Genomic DNA, 19,278 nt, shown 5'->3' with positions numbered 1-19,278 from the left:
CGTACGTTTAAAAAAAAATCTCCATTTTCTTCCCAGGGCAGCACCATTTTAAGAAGCCGTTTGGTGCGTTTCGAACGTTTTGTTGCCGTTCTGTAAAGTATACAAGAAGTCAGTTGTACCTTTTTACTATATTTACGACGCGTCATTTAGTGCCAAGTGTTCGTAATTGACCTAGAGGGAAAGAAAGGACACATTTTACGGCCTTGTCGGAGCAAGCTTTAGCAGAAGCTAATTATAGCTGGCTAGCTGTTCTTCGACCAATGCAACATTCATTGTAAGTATAATGTTAACCAAATGAACTATTAACTAAATGTGACCTTCTGTGTGAGTTTAAGCAGTCTAAACTTGTTATAAATCGTTGTTTCGCTTCAACAGCCTTTGACTAAAACATGTTGGCCTAGTTTACAATTAACATAAAGCAACAACGCAGGCGGAATTATGACTAAAATGATGTCAAATGTATAGAACACGACAGCATTTGGTGGAAGTTGTTTGTTTTGTAGCTGGCGCTCTAAATTAAAGTAAATGGAGCTTTTTTTCCCCGAGTGGACAGACGTTTGAGTAACAAACAGGTGGTAAGCTTTTACTCAACGACCACGCAGGCTTTTCTGTAAGTGGTGTCTAATTTATGCTCACGGTTATGTTGGTTCAATTTAAGTGGCCATATTTCCACCGGGTTTATCCTTAAGTAAAGTCTAGAGACTAAATGTATTACTCGCACACATTTTGTTTAGTAGTTTAAATCGGTGCTGATAGAATGAGTAACTTAGCATCCAACCCAATCAAGTTCAAAACCATTATTTTATATATTTGTTTCTAAATCTAAAGGGTTTTCAAAGTCGGGGGCCACGTTAATCAATTCATGGTATAAATATATACGATCAGCATAATACAGTCATCACAGAAGTTAATCATCAGAGTATATACATTGAATTATTTACAATCTGGGGGGGGGGGGGGGTTGGGACTGGGGGTTAGGTTTGGTTGATATCAGCACTTCAGTCATCAACAATAATCTCATCTTAGAAATGGACATTGAAACAGTGTAGGTCTGACTTCGTAGGATATGTGCAGTGAACATAGTGAGCTCAGAAAGCATAAGAACAAGTATATACATTTGATTATTTACATTTGATTAATTACAATCCGGGGAGGTGGGATGTGGTGTGGGGAGGGAATTGGGAACCCACCCCCATTCGCCTACATCATCCCTGATATGACAAGTCTTTTCCACAGGACTGCAAACAATCTGTGGCACAGAGCCTCGTCAAATTAACATGACCAATGTACATTTAATTTATCAATCAATCAGTGTTTATTTATATAGCCCTAAATCACAAGTGTCTCAAAGGGCTGCACAAGCCACAACGTATATGAACACTGTGGTCCTAAGGTCAAAAACTCGAATTTAGAAAATTTGAAGTGTACTCAGATACTTCACTACGTAAGTATCTGAAACACACAATTAACAAAAGTGTGGTATTGTCATCTAATTAATAACATGTATGTCATGTGCATATAAACTTAGTAGTACAATGTTAGCAAATACACTGACTTGCATGTGTCAAATTAACTGTACTCTTAAATCAGTATGTACGAAACGATAGCAAATTAATTTAGCAGTCAAATGCCATTTACAAAATAAACATCAATGAGAAAGAGAAGTGGTAGAAAATGAATGGATAAAGGCTTCAAATATGTATTTTCAAGCATTAGAAAACTCACATTAGCAATTACTTCTGATTCAGAAGCTACGATTCGATTAAAAATCGATTATTGATGCGTCTTTAAATTTATGTATATTGATGCAGTTTTACATTTATTTTCGTTTCACTAGTGAGTGTGAATGTTTTCTGTCTATCTGTGTTGGCCCTGCAATGAAGTGGCGACTTGTCCAGGGTGTACCCCGCCTACCGCCCGTATGCAGCTGACATAGGCTACAGCACCCCCCGCGACCCCAAACGGTAGAAAATGATGGATGGATAGATTAAACGTTTATCACTTGCAGCTTTAAAAAAATAATAATAATTTGGAATAAGAAACAGTTAAATTAATTCCTACATTTATTATATTAATGAAAATGTGTACAAAACTGGACCATAAGTACCCGATAGTAAAGGAACTGGTTGGAATCTCACGGTAAGGTGGCTCGCTGCAGTCAGCCACATTTTTGAACTGTCTGCATTACTTTATTACAATACATGAATTGATTTATCTACATTTAGTAATCGATTTTGTGTATCTAAAAATCGATTATTTCACCCACATCTAGTACTCGCTATAATCCTGCACAGGACAATCCGCCTTAAATAAAAAAATAAATAAATCGGCTCATTTGAAAAAAGTAATTGTGAATTTTTTTTTTGCCATATCGCCCAGCCCTTAGGCTGTTTGTTAAATGTAACTGTAGAGGTGCGATTGCTGGCAGTGTGTAATTTTGCAAAAGGATTCTAATTATAGCTTTTTTCCTTTGTTGACCATCTTTAATTTTATTTTTAGGAACCTGCAACAGAAGCCAGTCAAAATGAGTGCTGGATCTTCTCAAACAGTTATCCTGAAGAGCACCACCAAAGTGTCCCTGAACGAGCGGTGAGGCGCCACGCACCCTGTCAGCAGTTTAACACCAGACCGAAGGGCCATCCTATGCGTCTGAAGGTTCTAGTGCTCTCTGAAGACGGCCACTGTCAGGGACCTGGCCCAAAATGGATGTGATTCCCTTGTGTGTGTGCACTGCTCACTCAGCTTCATTGGCCCTGTCAACGTTGGTTAACGTTAGATGAATTGAGAACGTTGGATGGAACTTAAGATGCTTAAGCAGGCCAAATGTTTTGTGCGAGCAGTGCACAATTTTGACCAAGGAGGATGAAGTGGTCACACTTGGTAGGTCAATGCTGGACCAGACCACTGTCCTAAAAATTCCATGGCACTCACACTCCCTGTTATGTACTTAGTACAGTATACATCAAGTATACAAAATATACAGGAGTGGAGAGAGATTGTGCAACTTTTTTAAGCTCTCAAATAGTTCTCTCTCAAACCAACTTAATTGAAGCACCTTTCATCTCTGTTCTACTGCTCTTTTCTCATCTACAACTTTACAAGATTAGGCACTCGGTCCGAGCTTGGAAGTGGCAGCAGCACTCCTTTTTCCAAGTCATCCATGTCACTGTCCATGCTGTAAGTGGCCGAGTAGCCAAACATACTCTCGTCCATGGCCTCTGCTGCTGCAGAACAACCCAATGAAGCCAGGCAGCTGGGGGCCAGTAAGTGGCAATTGTATACATCTCTCTACCTCAAATCTTTCTTCTCTCTATCTCAGCATTCTGTGCTTCTACTGCTTGGTTTGAAACAAACAGTAATGTATTGAGCATATTTTTGAGAGAGAAATGAGTGCCAGCAAATGGAATATACATGACATAAGAGCCACAACTGTAAGTGTGGCCGCATCCATAACATGAGAAATGACTTGATATGGAACCCTGCTTCCTCCTCCTCCTCTGTGTGTCCCCTGCCCTCGTCTTTTACTTCCTCTTTTCCCTCCCACCTTCTAAAGCTTCACTAACATGCTGAAGAACAAGCAGCCCACTCCGGTTAGCATTCGAGCCACCATGCAACAGCAACATATTGCCAGTGCCCGCAATCGCCGGCTGGCCCAGCAGATGGAGAATCGACCGTCGGTGCAGGCAGCTCTGAATCACAAACAGGTGAGACCACAAACGTTGTTACTTAGTGCCTTGGCGTAAACAAACTCGTAATGGGAGGTGTCAATGTAGCCCATTTCTACCGAGTAACTATTTCATGTAAAATCAATAGGTTAACAATTTTTGATACCTGGACTGCTCGAGACGCCTCGGCTCAAGCACTTGGTGGGCATACAGGCGTATTAATAAGGGACTGACTACAACCATGCATGATAAAAAGCACTTGAAGCTAAGGCTTCGCTTTTCAAGCTATCTCAATGCTAATTTACGTTGAATATGCTATAAACATGCTACTTAGCGATGGTGATTACAACACCTTCCCATTTTTCAATCAAAACTACAACTAGGATTTTAAACCATGGAGTCGTTGCCAAGATATTTATAAAACGATATTCTGTATTGCAAGAGGTTGACATTTGTCATGATTTGTGACGTGTTAATTTATGTCAAGAGACTTCTCCAACCATAGTAAATGTTTCTTGTTGACACTTGCGCAAGTCTGTCATTTTAATTTCTTAACAATGTTTATTGTTCCAACGAAAATATGTCTAAGATGCAACCCAATAACCTAAAATGTCTGTTATTGCTTGTATTAACCTCCAGCCTCATCTGAAGAAGTGAATGTGCCTGGTACAAGAAGGACTGCACTTATTTTGGAGTTTTGTCCATCCACAAGCCTTATGCGAGACAAGAACACTCATTTAGTCGCCACTTTTTCCGTCTGCGTTCAGCAGCTAACCAAATTTTGTAGCAGTCCAAATGTTGTGGACAAATAAACACGGATGTATATATTCCAGTTGGGGATGCACAATATTGGCGGCCGATAATTTTCGACCGATAGTAGCAATTATAAGGTCACGTCAATAATGAAAAATTAACCAATAATAAAGGCTTATCTCCGTGTTTATTTATTCTGGCTTGTGCTACCGCTTAGCTCCTCAATCTCTTCCTTCCAGTATGGAAGAATATTTGTGATGTAATGATACTGTGTGCTCGGCCTGTTGTGTACAGAGAAAAGCATCATGGTGCAGCAGTTTCCAGTGTGGGCTTTTTAGCATGTCAGAAGACATTTCACTCGCAGTTTGCGAAACGTCTTGTGCAGAAACTAAACGGGGAGGGTTAAAGATGAGCTTCAACACAAAATCTGATGTCACCTTAAAATTCCCAAACATGGAAGATTTATGGAAGCAGCTGCCTGTGCTGCCAAGCTGAGACCTAGTGTTAATAGCGGCGACTGCAGCTAACGCAATGCCACAGGACAGATGAGAAAGCGTTTGAGAGGAAAAAGACCTTGATGTGATTAAATTAGTAGCGTATTAGTCGCTCCGGAGTATACGTCGCACCGGCCGAAAATGCATAATAAAGAAGGAAAAAAACATATATACGTGGCACTCGAGTATAAGTCGTATTTTTGGGGGATATTTATTTGATAAAATCCAACACCAAGAATAGACATTTGAAAGGCAATTTAAAATAAATAAAGAATAGTGAACAACAGGCTGAATAAGTGTACGTTATATGACGCATAAATAACCAACTGAGAACGTGCCTGCTATGTTAACGTAACATATTATGGTAAGAGTCATTCAAATAACTATAACATATAGAACATGCTATACGTTTACCAAACAATCTGTCACTCCTAATCGCTAAATCCGATAAAATATTCTTCCTCGGTGTCGCTTCTAAACAACTGTACCAACTCCAAAGGTATGCTATGCGCCACTTCCTCTTGCCGTTTTCTGCTGCATATTTCACTATGTCCAGCTTGTAATCTGCAGTATATGATTTCCTTTTCGGTGCCATTTTTGTTCAGCCCTTCACAGTTTTTATAAGTTACTGCCAATGTTGAAATGATCCATTTTTATAGCTACGGACGTAGTAGCAGGTAGCATCCCATGACCCACAATGCACTTCTGCCATGACGCACAATGCACTTCTGCCATGACCCGCCCCCGCCAAATTTTTATTGGTTGACGTGTGTGTGACGATTGCTGACATTCGCCTCGTCTCTTACGGGAATGAGATAAATAATATTATTTGATATTTTACGATAATGTGTTAATTTCACACATAAATCGCTCCGGAGTATAAATCTATGAAAAAAAACTGCGAATTATAATCCGAAAAATACGGTAGTTGTTTAACTTCATGGTTCGTCTATAGGCACAGGCTTTTAAGATTTCTTAAAGGAAAAAATGCACTATTTGAACCCTAATTTCTTTATTCTCAAATTGTGTTGAATTAATTTAATTAAAGAGAGAGAAAGAGCGCGCTACATCTAACAGAAGTTCCAGCGGCAGTAGTCTCCTCTGTGTGGGGTTGGGGCGAGGCTTTCTGACACAGCATGTCCAAGAATGCCCTTAAAGCACATCCGTCAATCTGTGAACTCACCAATTCCCCACTGTTTAAAAAAGAACAAGAAAAAAGAAGTCCAAAACATAGCCGCCAGAGGTCCAAATGCATAAACTTTTGAGTATCCAACAGTTATAACTAATAAAAGAAAAAACATATTTCCCCTTTTAACAAATACCTCAAATAGTTTGGAGAAAATAAAAAGATTGATCCCATCACTGAGGGAATCAATCATATACTATTACTCAGAGGTGGGACCAAGTCATTGCTTTGCAAGTCACAAGTAAGTCTCAAGTCTTTGCCCTCAAGTCTCGAGTCAAGTCCCGAGTCAAGACAGGCAAGTCCCGAGTCAAGTCCAAAGTCAAGACTGGAAAGTCTCAAGTCGAGTCCCAAGTCCTACATTTTGAGTTTCGAGTCCTTTCAAGTCCTTTTAACCACAGACTAATATTTTTACACAGATTGTGTATGCTTTTAAAACGCTGTATTTATTTATTAAAACGAGTGCATTTGAAATTGCAAGAAAAAAAATAGTGCTGACATTGCAATTCATAATAGCACTATTAACAGTAATTTTAATAGTTTAAACAATTTTAAACATTTAACTCATTCCTTTACAGAATAAACACATTTGCAAAAACAAACATTAACATACTATTGGTTGTATTTTATGAAAATAATATTACCACAGAGTTGAGAAGGAGCAAAGATATTCAATATTTGTATGTGAAAATCACAAATAAATCTTCTGGGGGAGGATGACGCCCCTACAGGGGTTTGGTTTACAAACTTTCAGCCCCACCTAAAACAAAATTCACCAGCCGCCACTGATTATGATGCATTCTCATTTTAGGCAAAATATAAGACAATACTTTCTTAACAGTATAATTGTAACCAGGAATAAGTCTTCAAGTAACAATATTCAAATACTAACATTGTTGGGTAAAACAGCATTTGGTTTTATTCTGAATGTAGTGAAACAAATTGGTGGTTTTAGCTGATATAAAGACTTTCAGGTGTTTATATATGTTTAAGTATTTGGCAGACGCTTTTATCCAAAGCGACATACATAAAAAATACATACATAACAATCACTGTAAACATTATCATTTAAGGGAAGAATGTAATACAAAATATCAATACAAAGTGTCAAGACAGAATAAACTCTCCGCTGCTGCAGCAACAGAGATACAGTCTATAGGTCCCTAGGATATATAGATATCTAATGTATTCATACATTGTTTATGTAGGATATACGCATGTATATATAACCTAATCATATTGTTTCTTCAATTTAAAAATAGCTTACCGTTTTTTCCCCCTTCTCTGGGATTATATTCCCAGTTTTGATCTCGGACGTCTGGTCACTTATAGCGTATAAGAATATTATATTACTGTTAAGCAAACTATGAATAATAAAACTTGCCAAAACATGTGTCCGTTATCATAGCTACACGTATGACAAAAAACCGCGTGAAAATCAGTGGTATTCAGTGAGGTAAAATGAATTAAATGCGCTGACAGTTCATTGCTCCTGACAAATGAATTGCACTGAGTGGAGCGGATCACCACTCCAAGATGGCGGCCCCGCGTCTCGTCTGCGCCAGTAGGCAGTACTGCTCGATGCTGCGTACCCTTAAAACATGTCTAAGATTATAACGTTAGCAGTGAGTTTACAGCCTCACTGATTTAACTACACAGCAAATAAAAGTCATATTACTAAGCCAATAAACGTTATCTTACATTCAAAACTTACCCTTCTTTGGGCAACTTCAAATGTCGAACGAAGTTGGAAGTTGTTGCGTCTCCGTCTGTAATATTCGAACTGCGTGATTTGCATACGCAATTCGTTTTTTGTTGACCCAGTCGTAGTTTTTGTACCCGAACGAAACCAACTTTGGCATAATTGTTTCTCTCTGCCGCATTGTTTGACAACTCTTGTTCGGTGGTTGTCCTGCAATTTGATTGGATGAATGCTGTGTGATGAAAACAACGTATAACTAATTTGATTGGCTGTTGTACTGACAGCACACCAGCTGACAGGCAGCACACACGCTGATAGACAGACACGTACAAAATGAAAGATACGGAGCGCTCCCAAATAACTTTTTAAGCTTTGGGTTTTGGGGAAAGTAGCAAGTCATGTCAAGTCAAAAGGCTCAAGTCCAAGTGAAGTCACAAGTCATTGATGTTAAAGTCTAAGTCGAGTTGCAAGTCTCTTTACATTTTGTCAAGTCGAGTCTAAAGTCATCAAATTCATGACTCGAGTCTGACTCGAGTCCAAGTCATGTGACTCGAGTCCACACCTCTGCTATTACTACCCACCACTGATTTGCCGAATGTTGTCCAAGGTGGAACATCTGTGGCGACATCGAGGCTTCAACTGGTAGGCTGCATTCAATTAATTAGGGTCCGCACAGGACCTTTTCAAAAGGAATCCCAAAGGGAGTCCTCTTGCAATGGGACGAAAGGACCCTATTGAAATTGTAAGGTTTTATTATTATTCTTTCTTATTATTATTATTATTCTTCCGCTCCGTTGCGCACTACTTTGACCCCCTTAACATGCTTTAAAACTCACCAAATTTTTTACACACATACAAAAAGTGGGCTAGATCAAGTTATTCAAAAACCAAACCCCAAAAATCGAATTTGCGCTCTAGCGCCCCCTAGGGAAAAAAAACTGCCTGTAACTCCCACTGGGAAGGTCGTAGAGACATGAAACAAAAACCTGTATGTAGGTCTCTTTTAGACCTACAACTCATAATGACACATTCTCGGGCGAAAACCAACAGAAAGTTGGCAATTTCCCATTTTAGACAAAAAAGTACTAAAAACACTGCTTTTTACGTCTTTGACCTCTAATTTGACCCCCTTAAAATACTTCAAAACTCACCACACTTCTCACACACATCGGGACTGGTGGAAATTGCGATCTAAAAAAAAAAACCGAACCCCAAAACTCAAAATTGTGCTCTACATAATTTTTGAAAAAAACAGAGAAAATACTGCTCCTCAAAGGAAAACTCAGACAAAACTGCTTGTAACTTCCGGTAGGAACATCTTAGAGACATGAAACAAATACCTCTATGTAGGTCTCGCCTAGACCTACATTTCATAGATTGACATCCTTCAGCAAAAATCAACAGGAAGTTTGCTATTCCTCCTTCAAAACAACATTTTTGTTACAACCGGTCACCAAACATCAAACGTTATCTCCTCTGAGCGCGTTTGTCGTTTCGGCTTCAAACTGCTACAGGAGAGAGATTGAACCCTTCTGATTAAAAGCTGACGAAAGAGTTGTGATTAGTGCTACCGTTTTGATTTTTACGAGCCTTCAAAGACCCGCAGCACTGATGCTGCTCCGGTGCCAAAAATGACAACGAAAATGCGATTACTCCTTCTTTGTCCTCAATACACACAATACCCTATAATGACAATGTGAACTCAGACACAACTTCCTCTAACTCCCAGTACGAATATCGTAGAGACACGAAACAAAAACCTCTATGTAGGTCTCACTCAGGACTACCTCTGGACAAAAGTATTGGGACACCTAGGACTGGCACCTGCCAAAAAGCGGACCCGTCCAATCCTGCTTGCAGCTTTAATTGTCCATGTATCTGTTTTTTAAACTGTATCTCCTTTCTGTTGCGACAAATAGACCTGATTTGCAAAAAACAAGAAAAGGATTGATTTACCCTCCCCTTACATGTACACTTAGCACACCAACAAAGCACAACAGTTGCTGTTATACTGTTCTGTCTCTAGACTCATATCAATTTACTTGTAAATTTCCTGTTACAAGCTGGATATTTTCAGCTGTAACCCAGTTCCAGCATGAATAAACGTTTGATGAGCACTTTCTTTGTTTCAATATCTTAAAGACTAGCTTAGCGATGAGCATAACTTCTCCTGGCTTGTTCGTTGTGTAACATGTTAGGCCTTGAACTCCAGTAATAATTGACCTCCAGTGATAATATTACTTGATGGACCCAGACAGGCACTCCGGTACAGGCACTGTCTTTTGTTAAATTTGTGAATAAACACAAGTGCCTGTGTAAATATTTAAATCTGTACACCTGCGGCTTGTAGTGTGCGGCCAATATTTGAACAAAATCAAATAATCCCAAAAAGTAGGTGGTTGAGGTTTAAAACCAGGTAGGGCCTATATCCCGGAAATTACGGTACATAAAATTGGTTCTGTGGACTACCTATACAGATCCCTGGGGATTGAGAATTGGTAATGTATGTGAACAGTACCAATCCCTAGTGGCCACTGATTTTAAAACTTGAACAGTAGTGACAGGTAATCCTGTGCATGCAAACCATTTTACCATAGCCTGCTGTACACTTCCAAGCATTAAGAGTTGCACATATGGCTATGTTTGGGGGCCACTGCTGTCATCTGAGCTCCTTTGTAACTGATGTGAAGAACAAAACAAAAACATGTATTTTTTTAATGCCAAAACAACCACTGTTGTATGACCTAATTAGTACAGTCAATATGTCTCAACTTGGCAACGCATACCAGCTGGCCAAGTAGTAACAGTAATAACATAATAGTAGTTTTAGCTTAAATCTACTTTTAGTTGTGTCGATATCAGGATGACTTGCATGCAAGAAGTTGCTTCAAATTGCTGTGGTAATCGGTCCACATAGTTTGGACATATTATTATGATGAGACGGAGGAGGATCCAGGCCCGGACACTCCCCACAGTGCCCAGAACCTCCAAGCACCACCGGCGCAGCCCCAGGGCAGACCGCCGGAGGGGGGACGCGTGGCGTAGAGCGCTACCTGAACACAAGTCGAGGGACTGATCACCCTCGGCTGGGTCGCCGGGGTGAGGGTGTTTGATTAAGACCCGAAACACCCTATGACCCCGGGAGAATCACTGATGATGTGTCCAGGTTGCACCGTGAGGTGTATTATAAACTCCATAGCATGAAAATGTGAAATGTGTCAATATCTACTCCTCTCTCCCAGACATAGATGTTTTGCAGTGTGTAACTTATTAAAGGGGAACTGCACATTTTGGAATGGAATTGTGCCCATCATTCACAATCCCTATGCAAGTCAAGCACACATTTTTCTTGTTTTTATGCATTCTCATAATACACTTTAGCAAAAGTCTGATAATAATGGAGCCAATGGGAGGCTTTCTATTCCACCTATAAAGCGCTCAAAAACATCCAAACACCTTCATAGTTTTATATGCACATTGTAAGTATATATGTAATGTAGTAACGGACACATTCATAACAACGTAATATTTACGTATTTTGCTCATTTAAGCATACGGCAGGGTATTCAGATGTATCACAACATTCGCTTTTCCCTTTAACAACTACTACTACTAATCATGCAGATTTAATTAGAGCCAACAACAGGTAATTATTGTAAGACAAATAATCTTATTTTTTATCCTAAATATAAGGATGAGCAACAGGTTTTATAAGCTGGGTGCTAAACGGATCCAGCTTTAGTGAAAGACTAAGCATCATGCAGCAGTATTGCTAAGTGCTAAACAAGAAATACAAACTTCCAACATATTAAAACAATTTAAGTGCTAAACAAGAAATACATATTTCCAACATATTAAAACGATGACTTTTTGTACAATGTTGTCTCACTGAAATCCCGACTGATAAAATGTATTTATATTCCCGTTTAGATTAAGTAATTTAAATTTTTTTGTGTCCATCTCTGGGTATACATTGGACATATTAAGGTCTCGATTTATGGCTACAACCTTCTATTAACTAGGTGAGAGGCATGATTTATAATCTATAATTAACTTAAGGCAATCATGATGCAGTAGCTCAGAATGTCATTTTGTCAACACTATGGCTATACAGCCATAAGCTAGTTACGTTGTGATCAAGGCGTGGCTAAAATAGTTCCCATGCGTTAGCGCTTATAATAACCCTTGACTTCTGTTGCTCAGCAGTGTCCATGACGAACAGCAAGTACTGCTGCGAGCCTCCACCACAAAGCATTCACAGGTGGTCACACTAGCCTGGCGCTGCAGCTCCAGCTGGCGGTTCTCCTCCTCGCAAGCCCACCACTGCCCGCTTAATATTTCCACATGGCATGTTTTGCAAATCGCTGTCCGCAGGTCTATCACAAATATATTGAAGTACGTCCACAATGCAGACATGTTGCCTCCACTCTGGACAATTGTGTGCTTTTCAAATTGTCATCACAACATCCTGTTTCAGAAGTGCTGTTTTGGTGATGAGTCTTTCGAACAAAAGCTGAAATGGCAATTTTGGGCTGGTTTCAGCCAAAGGTTTTTGGTGTGTCACTAAAATATGAAATCTGTGTAGCTTAAAACCAGGTAATCAATGACGAAGAACCAAACTAGACAAACAAAATCTCTGATAATGTATGATAAATTGAGTGACAAATGTATTTACCAATTCTATCCTCGCATGTCCCCATATGTTTGGATAAAACATTCGTTATGCAAGCCAAACGTGGTGTTAACTGACAAAATAGATTTAGTTTGTTTCTGCTTGTTTGCTGCTTATAAATATGCAGGATGTTTTCTTGTAATGTGCTTCATCACCATCAATTGACCGTGCAAACGTGTCGCCACAATGTCTGTCTTTTGTTTTAAATGGATGCAAAACTTTTCACGTCATCTTTGGGCCATTTTCTATTTTTTCCACGTTTTTCTTTGAGCCTTTCTCTTGGCACTCAACTCTCCCCACTTACCACACAGGCGAAATCCCCAACACTGCTCTCGTGCGCTCTACTAGAGCAGTCGTGCAGAAACAATGTCCGTGTATTATACTAATAAACATGTCTACGGTGTATTCTTTGAGCTGTTTCTCCGTTAAACACACTATGAGCACCTTCTCCATATTTTCCTGGATAAATGTCATCCATTAAGATATTTTCGCGTCCTTCGCTGGTGTTACAGACTTATTCTGCTTCAGTGTGGTGCAGACTAGGAGTGCTATGCTCAAACTGCTTCACCAAGCAGCTACATGCTTTGTCATGTTTTTGATTATTTTGTTGAATTCAATGATTATCATCCACTTATTCTCAACACTATCTTCCACACTCATTTTTTTTTTCTGTCCGCATGGTTGGAAAGCAAATCTATGTCAATCTGTAGCTATAAGCTAGGAGGGCTAATATAATAATTTTCACTGAAGATTTATTTAGTAATTAATAATCCTAGGGTTTTTATGAAATGTAATATGAACACATTTGTATTCATTGATTTAACAGGTTTTTATTTTCTTGTCACCGCTAAACATAGCATGATGTTACTGGTCGCAATGTACTGACTCTCTGTACCAAACAGTCTTGTGAAACCGATGAAGTACCTAAATCACAAATGCAGGCAGTCTGTTCAACGGTCCCTTGCCATAGCTAATGTTAAAATATTTTTTAAAAACATTTATCAGAGCCTGAAGCAGCGATTGGGGAAGAGCAACATCCAAGCCCGGCTGGGTCGACCTATGGGGATGGGTATGCGTGGAGGCGCGGTTGGTGGCAGAGGAGGATTGCGAGGAATGACCAGAGGACTTCGCGGAAGAGGCAGAGGAGGAATGATGAGAGGTGCTCTCTCCCTGAGAGGTGCCTATTCATCCTAAATATCATTTTGTGTGTGTATGTAATACTGTATAATATATATTTTACAATTTAATAAAGGAAAGCGAATGGTTCCTGGTGGCCCCATGCGAGGTCGTGGCGCTGTTGGTCGTATGCCAATGCGAAGAGGCGGCCGTCAGAGAGGAGGATTTCCTGGCCGAGGTGGACCTATGGGGAGAGGTGCAGGCCGTGGAGGAGTATCCAGAGGTAGAGTTCCTTGCCATTCATTGTGGTTGTAACAATACATCATAACCATGGGGTTACGATGTACCTCAGTTTCAGGGTCACGTTTCAGTTTATTTAAGGTGTGGTAAGAGGACAAAATGCAAAAACATACAAACATCTCAGATTTTCTTTGACATGCAACATATGGTAAACTGCTGGTAATTCTGTAAAAAAAATGATTTACCATGAAGAGTTTTAGGTATTATGTTACATACTTAAGGCAAGTGTTCTCAAACAACATTTTCAAGAACTGTTCTCCATGGCACTTCTCACTAACCAAACGTTGGGTTGAACATAAGTCATTGATCCAGTATTCATGTGACATTAACACTTCCTGTTGTCACTTAATGTGCACATGGTGCAAACCAGTACACCTCTGTACCAAATTGAAGGTTCTGTAACAAAAAAATGTGATTAGTAAAACATGTACCGTTAAACTTCTCAAATAACTCGATCTCTGCATAGTTCTGTCGAATCACTGTACGTTTTTTTGACAGGCCGCGGAGGACTCCGTGGGCGCAGCGGCTTTGCTGGCCGCCGTGGCCGTGGCAGAGGGGTCGGCCGACCCTCTGTGACCCGTGAACAACTGGACAACCAGCTGGACGCTTACATGTCCAAGACAAAAGGTCATCTAGACGCTGAATTGGATGCCTACATGGCCCAAGCAGACCCGGATAGTATGGAGTGACCCCAACGGACTTATTGAGTTACTGCAAGAACTGTACGGCTCCTTTAACATACTGTGTAGTCTTGTTTACTTGTTCTCAAAAATTAGACTTGTTTTGACAGGAGCATAAACAGTCCAGGACTCTGTTTTGGACCAGAAGAAAATCCAGCACTAAATGGGCTTTTATCCAAACATGGTTTCTACAGCAGATCCTATAACATTTGTTTTCGTTCTAGTTGACTGCAGTATTTTTATAAAGTTTGAAGAGCTCAGTTGATTTAAAGTTACTTTTTACACATCCCCTCCTGGGAGCATACAAAAGCTACACAATTGGCACGCTCAATCTTTTCCTCAAGCATTTTCTCTGGAAAGGTGTTAAGTTATGTTCAAGAATGTGTCAACAAAGCATTTTCTTCCAGTGTGTTATTCTGTCTTTAATGGAATGTCTTTCAGACATATTTCGTTGACTGCACCATCATTTTAAATGTTAGCTGTGTGTGTATTTCAATTATGGCTCAATGGATGGTGTATCTGGTTTGAAATACCAAGGCAAAATGACTTAACCTTAGACCACCACTATTGGACTAAAGGATTTCCTTTTGTGATTCCGCCTTGAATAGAAAAACTCCTCAAACTGGGGTATTCAACGTGCATCCCACAGCTTGATTTTTTTTAAATAGGCATTACATTAGAGTAATTTTTATTAACATTTAACAGCTTTGCTAGTTTACTACATTGGATTGGTTTAGTCTGTTAAAACTACAAAATGATTTAATACTTTGGTGCATTGCAGAAAGTAAATTGCAAAATTTTAAGTTAAGTTTTGCTAATTCACACAAAAAATCTAGTTAAATAGTATAAAAATGCCAACTGAGAGCACGTTAAAGTCATTTTAAACAATTTGATGACTTTAAAAAGAAAAAATCATATTCCTCTGTAATTTTACCACAAATTTGGATGTCTGTAGATACACTTATTGGGCGGTGTGGCTCGATTGGTAGAGCGAAAGTGCCAGCAACTTGATGGTCACAGGTTTGATTCTCGCTTCCGCCATTCGAGTCATTGCCGTTTTGTCCTTGGGCAAGAACCTTAACCCACCCGCTCCCAGTGCCACCCACACTGGTTTAAATGTAACTTAAATATGTAGATAATGATCTCAGGGCATTCAATCGATCGCAAGTGGACTGACTGGTTTGTATTAGAAGACATTTCGCTCATAGACTTAGATTGGTCAGATTTAAGATGGAAAGGGTTACAAAAGTATCTCTAAAAGCCTTGATGGCCATGTGTCCATGGTAAGACAGACTATATAGATAAATAGAGAAAGTTCAGCACTGTTGCTACTCTCCCGAGGTGTGGTCGACCTGTAAAGATGACTGAGAGCACAGTGCAGAATGCTCAGTGAGGTGAAGAAGAATCCTAGAGGGTCAGCTAACAGACTTACAGAAATCTCTGGCACATGCTGACATTGTTGTTGACGAATCTACAATACGTAAAACATTGAACAAGAATGGAGTTTGTGGTAGGACACCACGGAAGAAGCCACTGGTGTCCAAAAAACATTGCTGCACATTTGAAGTTTGCAAATGAGCATCTGGATGTTCCACAGCACTACTGGCAAAATGTTCTGTGGACAGATGGAACCAAAATAGAGTTGTTTGGAAGGAACACACAATACTATGTGTGGAGGAAAATTGGCTCAGCACACCAACATCAAAACCTCATCCCAACTGTGAAATATGGTGGAGGTGGCATCATGGTTTGGGGCTGCCTCTGGGCCTGGATGGATTGCTTTCATCGATGGAAAAATGATTTCCCAAGTTTATCAAGATGCAATAAGACAACGACCCCAAGCATAGAAGTAAATCAACAACAGAATGGCTTCAGCAGAAGAAAATATGCCATCAACAGAATGGCTTCAGCAGAAGAAAATATGCCTTCTGGAATGGCTCAGTCAAGAGTCCTGACCTCAACCTGATTGAGATGCTTTGGCGCGACCTCAAGAGAGCGATTCACACCAGACATCCCAAACATATTGCTGCACTGAAACAGTTTTGTGTAGAAGAATGGTCCAAAATTCCTCCTGACCAGGCACGTGCACACATAGGGCCCAATGGGTGCTTGAGCCCCTGCCCTTTTTTGTCTCGTCTTAAAAAGTGCCCTCTGCCTGTGTGTGTGTTTTGTTTTTTTCTTTAAACAACATTAATAAATTCCTGTCAGGGATGTAAAAAAAAAACAAAAAAAACCTCCACGTTTTCTTGTAATACGGGGTTGTTTGAGCCTGCCGCTTCGGCCAGAGAGAGAGAGAGAGAGTGAGTGAGTAAGTGAGGAGAGAGAGCCAGCTGCGCCCCTGAGACGTGACAGTGGAGCAACTTGAACCTGTGAGTTATGTTATGGTCAGTGTTGGGACTAACGCGTTACTGTAACGCCGTTAGTTTCGGCGCTAACTAGTAATCTAACGCGTTATTTTTTTATATTCAGTAACTCAGTTACCGTTACTACATGATGCGTTACTGCGTTATTTTACGTTATTTTTTATGTAGTATCGGCTAGAAACAGATGCGCTGCGGTGTCGTTCTTCTAAATCTTCCTCTGTCACACGACGGAGAGAAGAAAAGAGCCGTGTGTGTGTGTCTGGGTGTGGGTGTGGGGGGAGGGACACACGTGATCCGCGGTTTGATATATAAAACAAAACAAAAAGGTTGTTCGCATGCACGTTCAGTCCACACACAGCGTGGTCATGGCGAGCGGAGTAACGGAGGAGCTTGAACGCCCCGCGCCATTTAATCGGTGTGTTTATAGGTGCAGACTCCGTTGTGCAAGACGAGGGTTTTAATCACATGCTGAACGTGCTTGAGACACGTTACGACATCCCGTCGCGCACCCACTTCAGCGATAAGATTGTGCCAGATCTTTATGAGCAGGAGAAGAAAAAAGTTGTGGATGAACTATCCAGAGCATCGTCTGTTGCGCTCACGACAGACTGGTGGACGTCCAGGGGAACTATGTGACGATAAGCGCTCACTTTGTCACAGCAGACTGGCAGATGAGCAGACACGCCCCCTCTACGAGAGTCACCTTGCGCAGGTACTGACACAAGCAGTGGAGGAATGGAAGATAAAGATATCCCAGTCACAAGTGATAATGCCAAAAATCAAATAATTGCAGTGAATGAGGCAGGACTGGGACCACAGATAGGTGCTTTGCACATGTAGTGAATTTGGCATCACATCTCAGTCAATAGGATGGATCAGGAAGGAGGTTTCCTAGCACAACAGCTGCTCATGTACTTAAGACAAAGCAAGAAATGCTAAAGCTGCCTACTCATAAAGCTCATACATGATGTCCAAACGAAGTGGAACTCCACTTATGATATGTTGCAGCAGCAGGCAGCTATATACTCTGCATTGACCCACAACACCCTGAAGAAAAATGTCAAAGACATCATCAACCTGTCTGATGATGATGTGAGAGTGGCAGAGGAGGTCCTCCGGGTGCTTAAACCCCTCAAAAGTGTTACATCTCTACTGAGCACTGAAACTTCACCATTTGTGTCAATGATCCCGCCACTGAAAACAAGGATTGTACAATCCATGACTCCAAGTGTGGAAGACAGCAGCATCAGGCTTTATTTCACTATCTATGTTTCAAGGAAGATGATGTGCCTTCTTATGTTGCACTTTAAGTTGTTTTTTATTAATGGTCATTGGTCCAAGTTTAAAGAAAGGAGAAATGCCTTTTTATGTGGAACTGTTTTTCATTAATTATGTTAAAATGAAAATAAAAATGCATGTCAAGTTGATCAACAGATTGTATTATTCTCCAGTGCAATAACAGTACTGTAATGAAGGCTAAAAGGGCATTAATGGGAGCTTCAAAAAAAAGAAGAAAAAAAGAAGTAACTAAATAGTTACTTTTCACAGTAACGCATTACTTTTTGATGTAAGTAACTGAGTTAGTAACTGAGTTACTTTTGAAAATAAGTAACTAGTAATTGTAACTAGTTACTGGTTTTCAGTAACTAACCCAACACTGGTTATGGTCTAGTCGCCGTCCACTTATTCAGCATCTAATATGGGTAATATTTCAGAAAAACGCTGTATTATTCTATTATTCAATGTGTCAGCTTCTGTTTTTGCCGGACGTCGGAGCACGGCGCATCAATTGAGAACGGCACATCCATTCCGCACAGAGCAGAGCGGATCGTGCGGGACAGGAAGTAGTGTACAAAATAAAACACCGGGTTAATTTTCAAAATAAAATGCACTGTGTTTACGGCGGATCACATTTCTCTCACAGTAGAGGTTTAGATATAAAGTTTATTGTGACTTTGCTATTACTGTGTGGGTTAACAAAATAATAATAATAATAATTATTATTATTATTATTAATAATAATAATAATAATTTCAGCATTCTGGGGATATAAGATGTAGGTTATCTGTTAGGAATATTACCATCTGTATTTAAACTTGATTCATGTTGATTATGCCTGCAGCACAATGCCAAAAAAAGAAAGGATACAGAAAAGGAAGGAGAAGGAGCGCCAGGAAGCAGCTAAGGGTAGCAGACCTCTTAATGCATGGCTAAAATTGATGATTTCACAGCATTTTATGGAAGCCCTGAATTTACATTGAGGAGCATATTTGGGTATAGGTGGCCTCCATCCAATAGCCCTCTACTGGCCCCCGGTCCATATTTATGGCCCTGTATTGCATTTCAGTTG

At 40.1% G+C, this 19,278-nt stretch overlaps 1 protein-coding gene across 2 annotated transcripts in view; it reads left to right on the top strand.

The window, feature by feature from the left end:
* chtopa (chromatin target of PRMT1a) overlaps positions 1-14,974 on the top strand; it is a 32,117-nt gene extending 17,143 nt beyond the window's left edge. The window contains exons 1-6 of one of the 2 annotated variants that reach the window (XM_062056703.1): positions 12-274; positions 2,500-2,589; positions 3,554-3,704; positions 13,475-13,646; positions 13,722-13,868; positions 14,384-14,974. In XM_062056703.1, coding sequence (XP_061912687.1) covers positions 261-274; positions 2,500-2,589; positions 3,554-3,704; positions 13,475-13,646; positions 13,722-13,868; positions 14,384-14,574 — 765 coding nt within the window. In that variant the 5' untranslated portion in view covers positions 12-260 and the 3' untranslated portion in view covers positions 14,575-14,974. Of the gene's footprint in view, positions 1-11; positions 275-2,499; positions 2,590-3,553; positions 3,705-13,474; positions 13,647-13,721; positions 13,869-14,383 lie in introns of those variants that run through there. The other variant, XM_062056704.1, reaches the window with a different exon arrangement.
* The last annotated feature ends 4,304 nt before the right edge of the window (positions 14,975-19,278 follow it).

Source organism: Entelurus aequoreus, linkage group LG08 (assembly GCF_033978785.1).
Source record: "Entelurus aequoreus isolate RoL-2023_Sb linkage group LG08, RoL_Eaeq_v1.1, whole genome shotgun sequence".
Taxonomy (NCBI): domain Eukaryota; kingdom Metazoa; phylum Chordata; class Actinopteri; order Syngnathiformes; family Syngnathidae; genus Entelurus; species Entelurus aequoreus.
This window is presented reverse-complemented; position numbering and strand designations above follow the sequence as displayed.